Source organism: Chelon labrosus, assembly GCF_963514085.1.
Source record: "Chelon labrosus genome assembly, chromosome: 2".
NCBI lineage: Eukaryota > Metazoa > Chordata > Actinopteri > Mugiliformes > Mugilidae > Chelon > Chelon labrosus.
This window is the reverse complement of record NC_140338.1, coordinates 4,754,201-4,766,542: the sequence shown is the minus strand read 5'-3', so window position 1 is coordinate 4,766,542 and position 12,342 is coordinate 4,754,201. Positions and strand designations below refer to the sequence as shown.

At 41.9% G+C, this 12,342-nt stretch overlaps 1 protein-coding gene across 1 annotated transcript; it reads left to right on the top strand.

Moving 5' to 3' along the window:
- Positions 1-314: 314 nt before the first annotated feature.
- Positions 315-11,081, top strand: LOC311496715 (E3 ubiquitin-protein ligase TRIM39-like). The gene is made up of 11 exons (XM_084556674.1): positions 315-591; positions 2,878-3,403; positions 3,700-3,883; positions 5,878-5,973; positions 6,435-6,524; positions 7,155-7,298; positions 8,279-8,426; positions 8,588-8,632; positions 8,717-8,743; positions 8,830-9,005; positions 9,356-11,081. The coding sequence occupies exons 2-11, from the start codon at positions 2,889-2,891 to the stop codon at positions 9,716-9,718; spliced, it is 1,788 nt and encodes a 595-aa protein (XP_084412800.1). The 5' UTR covers positions 315-591; positions 2,878-2,888; the 3' UTR covers positions 9,719-11,081.
- Positions 11,082-12,342: the final 1,261 nt, after the last annotated feature.

The following is a 12,342-nucleotide window of genomic DNA, read 5'->3' as shown; positions in this document are numbered from 1 at the left end:
TGAATTTGGAGGCCAGGTCAACACCTTGTGTTGTTCTTCATGTTTTGTTTTTGTTTTGGTTTGTTTTTTTTTAGTTGTTCCTAAAGCGTTTTTGTGTGTGTGTCTGTGTCAGGCTGCATCCTGCTGGGGATGGCTGCTGCCATCAAGGAGTGTCATTGCTATGGGGTGGGGGTGCCTGGTCTGGTCTAGGTGGGTGCTACATGTCTAAGTAACATCCACACCAATGAATGCCAGGTCCAGAAGTTTCCCAGCACTGGCCAAGAGGCTGTTGTCAGTTGCAGGTTTTACCTAACACAGATTAACTTTCTTAACTTAATTAAGAAAGAGACAGAGCAAGAGGGAAAGAGAGAGAGATTGTTTAAAAAGAGTCATACCTGCAGAGCAGGTTGGATGGGATGTATTCGGCACTTGGAATGAGGAGGGAGGGGTCAACAGCGATAAAGGAGGGAAATACCACGCCGGTCCTGCAGACAGATTGATTATTAGGAGAAGGAAACACTACAAGAAGAAAGGGACTTCTTGGAAACACACTTGACATCTGAACCGAGGAAATAATCTTCAAGTCTTTTGGTTGTGTTTGCTCAGAAACAGGTACGCCTTTTTTTTTTATTATTAATATACATAGAGTGTGATGCTGTCTCACAGTGTGGTTTAAAGTTAGCGTCTGTGGTCCATGCTGGACAACACAGCTACCTGCTTATCTCCATGATCTGTGACGTACCAGCACAATTGTGAGTGTAGCTTACTGTAAGTGCTTTATGCTTCCTCATTACGCGGCGAAAAAGTCGGTAAAAACCACAAGTACACACAAGACTGACCACAGTGTTTCTCCTGTGTTCTTTAATCAACGGTCTCATTGTTTAATTACAATTATTATTTTTAATTATGCCTTATTCCAGCCATGAAATGAAGATGTAGAGGTTGAAAAAGTTTGCTTGTAGGTATACCATGACCTGGACAACGGAGGATCTTCAGACAGAGGATTAAATTTGAAAAGAAAAGACAGATTTGATCAAGAAATCATCAAAAGATCCAGAGAAATCTATGTTTGACAGCGACAAACAGGGTTTATTCTTTTTATTGGATTTATTGAAAGTGAAGACATCAGTCCCATCCAATGAGGGTTTACCTAATGTTTCTAAACAGTAATGCGAGTAGGAAATGACTCACAGGGTTCGAGTTTGTTGCCATATTTATGTAAATGACAGCACATGGTCAACAGACCGAGTCTAAACGTTCCAACAGAGCCTGAATTTCCTGATCTTGTGAAACCCTTTTGCATTGCATCGGTGGGTGAGTGTGTGTGTGTGTGTGTGTGTGGTAGTGTGGGTGTGTCTGGGTGCAGGAAATACACAAGTCAGATAGAATCACATTCTACTGTCACACTGACAGGAGCGCTGCTCGTGTTGAGATATGATCTCTATCGGTATCAGATAAGGAAGCTTTAAAGTCTGCTAGGAGCATAAAGGAATCCAGTTAAAATGGAGTTTTCACTTCATTCCATAAAACGCTGCACAGAAGGCTGCCTGAAAACACTGTGCTACAAAGGTTTTATAACTTAACGCTGTCTTTCTATTATAAAGTGCCGTTTAAAAGTGTTGGCGTCATAAAAATTAGACAAAGTGCACGAAGACAATCCAGTCAAACGAATGAAACAGGATTACTCAATATTATACTTGTGTGTTTGTTTATTTAAGAAAACGAATCAATTGTTCATAGAAGATAAGATAAGAAACAATACATGTTGGGTGGGATAAATATTAACAGCAACTAAACGTTTCTGGTAACTGCTGATCAGTGGTCTACAGCAGCTTGGAGGAATTTTAGCCCATTCCTCAGAACAGAACCACTTCAGTTCTGAGATGTTGGTGGGTTTCCTCACATCAACTGCTTGCTTCAGGTCCTTCCACAACATTTCTATTGGATTAAGGTCAGGACTTCGACTTGGCCTTTCCTAAACATTCATCTTGTTCTTCTTTAACCGTTCTTTTGTAGAACCACTTGTGTTCTTGGTTCTCGTTGTCTTGCTGCGTGACCCAGTTTCTCTTAAGATTCAGCTCATGGACAGATGTCCTGACATTTTCTTTTAGAGTTCACTGGTAGAATTCAGAATTCATTGAATCATCAATGATGACAAGCCGTCCTGGTCCAGATGCAGCAGAACAGGCCCAAACCAGGACATTAGCACCCCCATGTTTGATGGAGGGATGAGGGATGAGGGATGTTGTTTCATCTCCAAACATGTCGCCTCTCATTTGAACCGTACTATTCTACTTTGGTCTCATCTGTCCACTAAACATTGTCCCAGTAGTCTTCTGGCTTGTCCACATGATGTTTAGAAATGTTCTTTTTGTAGATCAGTGTCTTTGTCCATCACACCATGGTTGTTCAGAGAATTCATCAACATTAACATTAGCCAATGTGAGAGAGGCCTTTAGCTGCTTAGAAGTTCCCCTGGGTTCCTTTGGGACCTCTCAGACTATTATGGAGTGATCTTTGTTGGTGGACCACTCCTGTGGAGGGGAACAGTCGTCTTCAATCTGTCTGACTGTGGATTATTTGTGGGTTCCAAACTCTTTAGAGATGGTTTTGTAACCTTTTCCAGCCTGATGAGCAACAACAACTCTTTCTCTGAGCTCCTCAGAAAGTTTAATTTATGAATGATTGGATTCTCTTTGTCTACTTTCAGAACTTGTTTGCTTTATCTCTTAACTGGGGAAAGGTGATGCTAGACTCAATGCTGAAGAGCATGCTAAACAAGTTGTGGATGCCACTGGCAATTTCAGAAGATTAGAAGACAATAAAATAGAGAAAGCATCAACAAATGGTTTGAAAGCTATATTTTAAACTACGTCTAATCCCCAATCTCTGTTACAGGCCCACAGTGAATGACTATGGCGGTGCCAGCTTCCTTTTTGTCTGAAGACCAGTTCTCCTGCTCGATCTGCCTAGAAGTGTTCACCAACCCAGTCTCTACGCCATGTGGCCACAGCTTCTGCCAGTCCTGTATCTCCTCCTACTGGGACGGCGGAGGAAGGGGAGCCAAGTCGTACCAGTGTCCCCTCTGCAAGGAGTCCTTCCGCAAGCGACCAGAGCTCCACATCAATCGAACCCTGAGGGAAATCACCGAGCAGTTCAAGCAGATGTCCAGCGCAAGCCCACCAACGGATAGAAGAGTGGAAGTCGACCATCATCATCCTCATCACCCACCTCCGTCTCCCCATGCGAGACAGGCGGAGATGCCAGGGAGTATCTTTGCTGAGATGAAGACACGTTTTCAGCAGTTGCCAGCGTCCGGTGCACCCCAGGAGTATCCCAGCAACACTCACCCGCAAAGCCCCCGTCGAGGTTCTCAGAAACAAGAGCACCAAGACGTACCGCCACCCTACTCACCTCCCCGCAGGTACAAATCTATAATCTATTTCTAATGAGTTTAATTTAGCCACTTTTTTAAGACTACATTAAAATACAATACTAGTAACTCACTAAGAAATGGGAGTCCGTAAATGTAGCAAAACAATACCACAAACCATACAGTTTTAAAGAGGCGCATGCTAAAACCGAACTTTTTATTCGTGTATCAGTAACCATGAAGAAGTATAAACGTGTTAATGTACCGAGTGTTTTTGAGTACCAGTAAAACAGACCTTGAGTAGCTTCAACAGCAGTTCCAATGACCCCCTGTCAATGTTGCAACAGGTTCACTCTGAGCGGCCCCAGTGACTCTTCCACTTCCAATTTGCCTCCATGTAACATCCACCGGAGCGGTCTGGAGTACTACTGTCGTACTGACGGCACCTGTGTTTGTAGCATCTGCGTGGAGATGGGAGATCACAGAGGACACAACATCATTCCTGCCAAGAGAGAGTGGCACATCAAGAAGGTGTGTTAATGTGTTACTCTTCAGTGGCAATGTAATAGCAACATATGCAATAAAATCATAAAATACACTATAAATGCAACAAGATATACTTTCATTCCTGATGCACTGGCAGCGAGTTCTTGTTTTAAATGCATATGTTATGGATGATGTGAGCAATTAACCTCTTAGTCCCAATTGACTAAGGTCCATATAAGGTCCAGGTCCATGTTCATGACCCTCGTCTCTATTGATAGGCAAGACTTCAGGGAATAGATTCCCAGTGTCAGTAACAGTTGTGGCTGTTACTATGTCTGTTTAATTAATGATAAACTAAAATGTTTTCTAGATCAGACAGTTAACCCTGATAGCAATGACATCATGCACAGAGATGCCACTGAACTCATTCAGCAACCCCTTGTCTTGAGCTGGACCAAGAGTTAATAAAAATACAACAAAGCACACATATTCCACAAAAGTTTTAGTAAAAATAGAACCAGACCGACTCTCCATTTAGACATTTGGATAAAACCAAAGTACCCAAAGTGTGCCACATTAGATTTTTACCTCTTTTCTGTCTCTACCTGGCTGGCCTTCAGCAGATGGGTCCCTCCATATGAGCTGGGTTCTGCTCAGTGTTTCTTCCTGTTAAAAGTTTTTCCTTGCCACCGTCGAACTTCAGGCATGCTCTGGGGGTTGAAGGCCGGGTTTTGTAAAGCGTCTCTTGAGACCATTTGTAGTGCTATTGACGCTATATAAATAAAATTGAATTAAATTGAATTGAATTGAAAGAGAATCTGGTAACAAAATACTACTGATTTCCACTACAGGAGGCAATGTACACACAATTCAACCTCTGGACATTTTATTTAGCCTGTCCGTTATCAAATTCTACCTTTGTGCACATTCATAAAAATATTGATATTTCCTCCATATGGCTGTTGGGCATGCATGCTGTTTCCCAGGGAAACCAGTCACCAAGTCATATTAGATATCTTTGCAAAGCTAAGCTGCAGTACAGTTGGGATATATTGTATTTGTTATGCCTTGCGATAGACTGGCGACCTGTCCAAGTTGTACCCCGCCTCTCACCCAATGATCTGGGATAGACTCCAACCACCCTGCGACTCTCTAGAGCAGGGGTCTTCAACGTTTTCCAGGCCAAGGACCCCCAATCTGATGGAGAGATGGAGCGGGGACCCCCTACTTATATATATATATTGTATAAAATTGTGTTTTATATTAAACCGGTCCTATAGTATGGCACAGCAGCATAGATCGTTTATTTACATCAAGATGGTTGACTCTGTTGCCGTTTATGATCACTACTATCAGGAAATCGCCCATAAATATATGTTATATAATAGTTAGAGCCTTGATTCTTTTCCCCATAATCCCCAAGCTGTATAACATTTAAAAAGAACTTCATGTGTGTTTAAAAAAAATTGTGGAGGTGAATATAAAAAAATGTCTAATCAATCAAAACATTTTCGCGACCCCCCTGCAGTACCTCCGCGGACCCCCTAGGGGTCGCGGACCCCCTGTTGAAGACCTCTGCTCTAGAGGACAAGCGGTTACAGAAACTTAATGAATGAATAAATGAATGAATGTATTTGTTATCTGTACTACCATGAGGCCACTAGATGGAGGCAAAGGATCATGTATGATATTGAGGAACAGGGATCAGATTCTATCAGGCAAGTTATCATATGGTGGATAGTTGATGTAGAATCAAATGGACAGGCTCAAAAGTATATGCTGTTATATTCCAGCTGTATGATGCTACAATATTCAAATATGTAACAAACCAACATTTTTTTTTTTTTGAATAAAATAAGCTTGGACAGTTGTTCTTTTAGAGTGTCCGTTTGAGGCTAACGTGATATTTTCCCACTGCAATAATTTAGTGCTTATAAAAGAGGATGATAAGAAACGGGCTTTTAGAACCTTATTGACCATCTGGTCATGGTTATTACTCATCTACACATTTACGTCTGTGTGTTTTCTATCTTCTCTAGTCCCAGTTAGGCATTACAGAGGTGGAGCTGAAGGATCTCATCAGTGAGCGAGAGAGAAAAGTGGAGGAGATACGCAACTCCATACGGGAGATGAAGGTCAGTTTTACGTCTATGAAAAGACAAGGACGATTCTTTTCAGATTAAGTTTTGGTTTATATTGAAGATTAACCCAGTTAACACCAGATCACTTTAAACTTTCGTATGTGTTACTGTATTAATGTGTAAGAGAGTGAGAAGCGGTAAGAAAAAAAAAAAAACGACTACCTAAACCCTGCATTTTGAGACAATCGCAGCCTGCTGTTAATCAGCGGTGGAAATGTTCAAACAAGGCTAATTTATGGAGGGTAACTGGTGCCAATATGTACATTTTAAAAGCTATGCGAATAATAAATAGTTTGTTCCAAAGTTCTAAATCATTGGCAACTCCAAGTAAAAGCATTCAGAATATGTAATCACAATTTACCACACAAGTTCCAATGCATCACTGTTCGGCTTATTTTTCACAGACAACCAATGAGCACCTTTAAACACAAATGTATTGCTCTTCTTTGAAACAGGCTGCAGCCGAGAAGGAAACAGATGAAGTTGTTTGCGGCTTTTCGAAGCTGATATCCAGCATGGAACGCTGTCAAGCTGAAGTCTTGGAGGTAACTAACCCAGGACATGAATCCTCTCACAAAAAAAAAGCTACCTTCTACGAATTACAGTCGCAGACAAGTCGGCTGAATTCAGAGATGATCATTTTGAGGTCTGTTCTCTATGGCCCCATTCAGTGTGAACACTTGATCTGGCGTCAGTCCACATGTGGAGGAAGTCTGGGACACATTTGACCTCTTTCTTTGGTAGTGTGAACACACAATGAGTCTTGGGTCATGTTAAAGACCAATTACTCAACTTTATTTCCTTTCTTATCAGAGATGTTTTCCAGGGTTCAGTTCTAATTTGAGCTTTGTCTCTAAAACAAAGAATAACTTAATGTGTGAGAGACTTTACAGCTTGTTACAAAATATGGATCATCTCCCCAACAACAGCTGTTCATGGTTTGGATCTAGCGGTAGGTAGAGATCCATCAGAGACAGCAGCTTGTACAAGAGTTGGTTATTAACAGAAAGACAGACAAACTGAGATCAGATCAAAAGTGTTGGCTGGGGACGCATGTGGAGACACATTTTAATTAATACCAGGTGTGACCATGGGTACTCAGAGATAGACAGGTGGGATTGGATTGCTCGGGATGTTAACGCGACGGTTGAAATGTTTATTTGTATTTGACCCAGGTGATAGAGGTGAAGCTTCGAGAGAAGGAGCACGCGGCTCAGAGCGTGTTGAAAGAGCTGGACGAGGAGATAACGGAACTGAGTAAGACGAGAACAACGCTGAGCAAGCTGGCTCTGTCTGAAGACTACGTATTCTTTCTTGAGGTATGAATGAATGGAGCAGGTGACGAGCGTGAAGTCTAGTTGAATCCAAGGGAAAGTCCATGTTAAATTCAGTCAAGGAACTTATTTGTAGCCTCAGATAGTGAGATTACCAGTGATGATACTACAATTTAATGTTTTCTTTCAAATGCCAGTATCAGCTTACAGTGAAAAACTTGATCTGCATGGCAAGTTTGTTCAGACCAAGTTTTGGTGGAGCATTTGCATGTGGCTCATTGGATTTTAAAAACAATAGCGTGATTACCCTGATGACTTACCCTGGTTGAGTCAGACTGTTTCAACACTTACAACCCATGCCATCCCAGCATAATTTGACTATGATCAAAAGAGTTTCTTGTGATGTAAGGGATGCTTGGCTTTCTCCTTACTTTGGTTTCACGTAGTCCTTGAAAAGCTTTGAAATACTGTATGTACAGGCTCATTTACCTGCAGCATGCCATTCAACTCTACAGCGCTCGGATGACGTGTAAGCCTATGCCGCTGTTACTCTTTGGTCCATCACCACAAAAAAGCCCAGAACAAACAATTCAATTTGACCCAATAGATCATTTCAGGAACATAATCAGTTCCCAACAGAGAGACTCCAGACCAACTTTCCTACACAACAAATTTGTAGGTGGGGGGGGAAGTTGGTTGGGCTTCGAGGTTAGCAGTATCCTGCTTCTTCACCACAAACCAAACCAGGCAGGGTGGGGCATGTCTCTGAAGAATGGAGTGGTTCTTCTTCTAGGTCAGGTCCGATGATGACTGATGATGCCAAAACTCATTCACAGATGATGCAATAACATGGATTATCTTGTAACAATGGCAAATGTCAAGGTGTCTTCAGAGGTCTTGTAGAGTCTGGAGCTTTTCTGGTGGCACACAAAGCACCAATGGAATATTAGTTGGGTGGTCATGATGTTTAACATTACTCCCAAACAGGTTCATCTCTTTCTCTTTGACATTTTCTCTTTCTGCAGACGTTCCCTGCCTTTTCCACTGTCCCACAGACTAAGGACTGGTCTTCTGCCTCTGTGTGGTCTAACCTGACCTTGGGGGGCATCTCCAGGGCCGTCAATCAGATGGTGGAGCGCTTTCAGGAGGAGATGAGAAAACTGCCAGAAGACTGTAAGTCTTCATGACTCAAATGAAGCCGGACAGTAGTGAACCTCCAAAATGTTATGCAAGCCCTTGAACCAACTATAGCTATGTCTTCAATTTCGTACTATAGGAAGATGTACGGCAAGACCCACACAAGAGTTTAAAAAGTTATTTTCCCTTGTTAACAGGCCAGAGATCCTCATCTGACCAGTCTGTAGCCAGGCCCAACCTGAGTAAGCTTTTGATTTGCTAACAACATAAAAGGAAATCCAACATTCTTTTCCTTTTCAAACACATTTATTCTCTTTTGAATGCAGAGGTAAGGAGGGTTCAAGAATATGCAGGTAAGAGTTAAAAAAAAAAAACATTTTTGCCACTTTCTTAGTCTGTTAGTTGAAGAACTAACCATCACTTTCTCTCAATCTGTCAGCCGACATCACTTTAGACCCCAGCACCGCCCACCCACGGCTCATCATCTCAGTAGATGGGAAGAAGGTGCAATGCGGAGAGCGGCATCAGCCGGTACCGGACAACCCTGAGCGTTTTGACCGGGTGGTGTGCGTGTTGGCCCGCGAGGGCTTCAGCTCAGGACGGCATTACTGGGAGGTGAGTGGGACACCGTGAGAAACTGTACAACTGTACTGTACAAGTGAATGTCTGTGATACAGCTATGACTCCTTATGTTCAGGGTGAGTACAAACATGCCAGGCTCCACCACATCATTTACAGCTTAAAGAGCTTAGGGGAAATTTCCACTCATCTGGCGTCAAGCAGATGGATATGAGCTGGTTTAGTTGCCACCATTGCCTTAGTGCTTGCTCTGGATGTAAAGTCCTATTATGCATGAAGAGACAACAATAAAATGAGTAGAATCCAATCTGCAAGATTTCTCTGTGTACTTCTTGCAAAAGACAAAAAAGTGGACAGAGCACTCATTCTACACGGCCCTCTTTCAGGTGGAGGTGGGAGCAAAGACCGACTGGGACCTGGGAGTGGTTAGACACTCCGTCAATCGGAAGGGCAAAATCACTGTAAGCCCCGCCCACGGCTACTGGTTTCTCAGCCTGCGGGAACGGACCTCCTACGCTTTCCGAACAGAACCCTCGACCAGCCTGGCGGTCAACCCCAGACCCTCCCGCATCGGTATCTACGTGGACTACGACAAGGGACTGTTGTCCTTCTACAACGTGGAGGCCAAAGTGCTCATGTATACCTTCACGGATACCTTTTATGACACCATTCATCCCTTCTTCAGCCCGTGCACGAATAAATCGGGAATGAACGAGGCTCCGCTGGTCATCTGCGCCGTTGCAGAGTGAAACAAGCCAGCACACAAACAGCTCTGATCACAGCTGCACTTTATTCTCTGACTGCAGTCCAGCACACAATGTACAGGCCGTTAATCGGTGTAGTTTACTGTAGGGCTCGGATGTCATCAGTCTGTCTGTTTCGTGAGCCACTGTTAATACTTTTGGACTGAATTTAGACATAGCCAATTCTTCCGTTTCAATATTTGGTTCTAGAATATTTGGAAACTATAAAGAGACGACTCACTGAAAGTCTAACCCACTTCTGGCTACTTGTTCATCTGACCCATGCACCACACCCTTGTCCACTCTTGGCTACAGCATCTTAGCTTAATTTCAGCCACAAGTTAAACAGACACACCTTCTTCTGGTCAACAGCCATTCAATTTATTATAATTTGTTAGTCATTCCCACGGGGCAGAATAGTTTTGATGTCTCAACGCAGATTCAAAGCACAGCTTGAAGCCCAGAGTTACGGCACAGATGTCGGATTGTACGTCCACATCTGTACCGGTTTTAGTTCTGAATGTGGAAGCAAGACTTTAGCAGAACAGCGAGATGCTTTGGTGTTGGTGTATAATTCCAAAACACAGGATTAGATGTTGACTTCCTTGGTGCAAACAAGTTCTTTGGTGAATTGGTTGAAGAAGCTTGGGGGTTTGGTTGAATTCTGGGATGCATCATCAGTAGTGCTCCTCTGGTTCACGGGGCCTTTCACACTATGCACCTTCAACAGAGGCTACAGGGTGATCAGTCCTGAGCCTGCATCCCTTGCCCAGTTGTTCATGAGAGTCGCCTTGTTGTAATGTTGTGGACGTCTCATGGGAGTGGCGTCATGCGGAAACACCAAGCTGATAGTGTTGATGTATTGTTCTTAATAAATATGAATGATGAATAACGTAGATAGACGGTTCCTCAAATTGGCTTTGTGTGAAACGCCTTTGAAGAAGTTCTGCACGTGTCCCAAGGATAACAGGAGGTGTTTTTTTTCTTCTTCTTCTTTAGTTCTTTTAACTCTTTATTGTTTTTTTTTTTACAACCCAATGAATCATAAACCAACCAAGGGTGGGTTGGTTAAGAATGATGAAAAAGAAATTGCCAAATTTACCAAAATGGTCTAATATGATACTTGTAGATTTACATATAGTGCCGTTAAAAAGTTCTAGCTTCAGGTCCTTAATCAAGGTGTGACCCAGTTTCTGATCTTTGTTGGTCGATGACTCCTGTGGAGGGTAACAGTCGTCTTATATCTCCTTTAACTTAACAACCTGTACGTCACTGATATGTAATATTGGCTTATTATTCTGAATAAACAAATACACCAAGTATCATATTTGTATTTCATGTGTTTGATTGGGTTCTCTTTGTCTACTTTCAGGACTTGTGTGAAAATTCACTGATGTTTTGAGTTTTTTTTTTTTTTTGCGGACATGTTGAAAGACGTTGACACTACTACCTAACGTGGTTTCCCTTCATTGCTTTGCGTCAATGAATCCTTCTGTCTCTGTGTGAAAAATTATTGAAAATAAAGAATAGCCAGTGGAAGCACGACATTTTCTGATGAGAACATGAACTTCACAAAATCGAAGAAACCAGAGCCACAGACGAGATTTGGAAAGTACAAATACTGGAACCTAGACCACATCTTAAAGCACTTAAAGCAGGTTGGAGGAATTTTAGTTTATGTTTTATGTTTCATTTACTTATTTTCAAATTACAATATCATCACTGAAACAGTCAGATCTGTCTTTGCTGATTGTTCCTATGGTGAAAAATTACCAAATTCTAAGAAAGATTTTGTCTTCATAGTATTGATTGATGTGGTGTCACGTGTGAAAATGAACAGAACTAACAATGTGGTGTTCATTAAGTTTATTCAGAAGCGGGGGGGAAAATTATCTGGGCAAAAATTTGTATGTTTTTCTTAAGAATTAAAAGGACCATCCTCCTTTCGCCTGGTCTTAAGTTATAAACAAAGGTGAGAAAACTATTTAGATCAGACTTAATCACCCGAATGTTTTTACTTGCTTCCTTTCTTCCTTCTGTAAAATACGAGTTTTAACTTTTCTCTCAAATCTTTTCTCAAAGTACCCCCCTCCCATCATCACCCTCAATAAATGTCACAAAGGCAGCACCAAGGGTTTTTCACAGTCATATTTGTTTATTACCAAGTAATTGCACACAGGCTTCAAAAGCTGCATCGCAAAACAGAGAATGGGAATAAAGAGAGAACTGTGGTTTAACCTCATAAATCACAGGATAACAGTTATCCCATGAGTGTCCATCACTTTGCCTTTTGTTCATGAGCAAATGCACACAATCTGTGAAATGGTCTGTACAATAAATATTCATACCTGCTTCTCCTTTACGTCGCAGTGTAATTAAAATGTACATGCACACACACAAGTACAGTGCTGCTTAAATTTATTTGCGTCCTTCAGAATGTTCTACATTTCTGCATAAATGAGTGATTTTCACACTAGTCCTGGTCCTAAAGAGAACCCAGTAGAACACATGAAACAGAAATGTTATACTTGTGTTTTTGTTTATTTGGGAAAATAAGACAATTTTATGTATCTGTGAGATGTTTCCAGTATCTGCTGTGACCTCCTTGTAACTAAATGTTTCTGGTAACT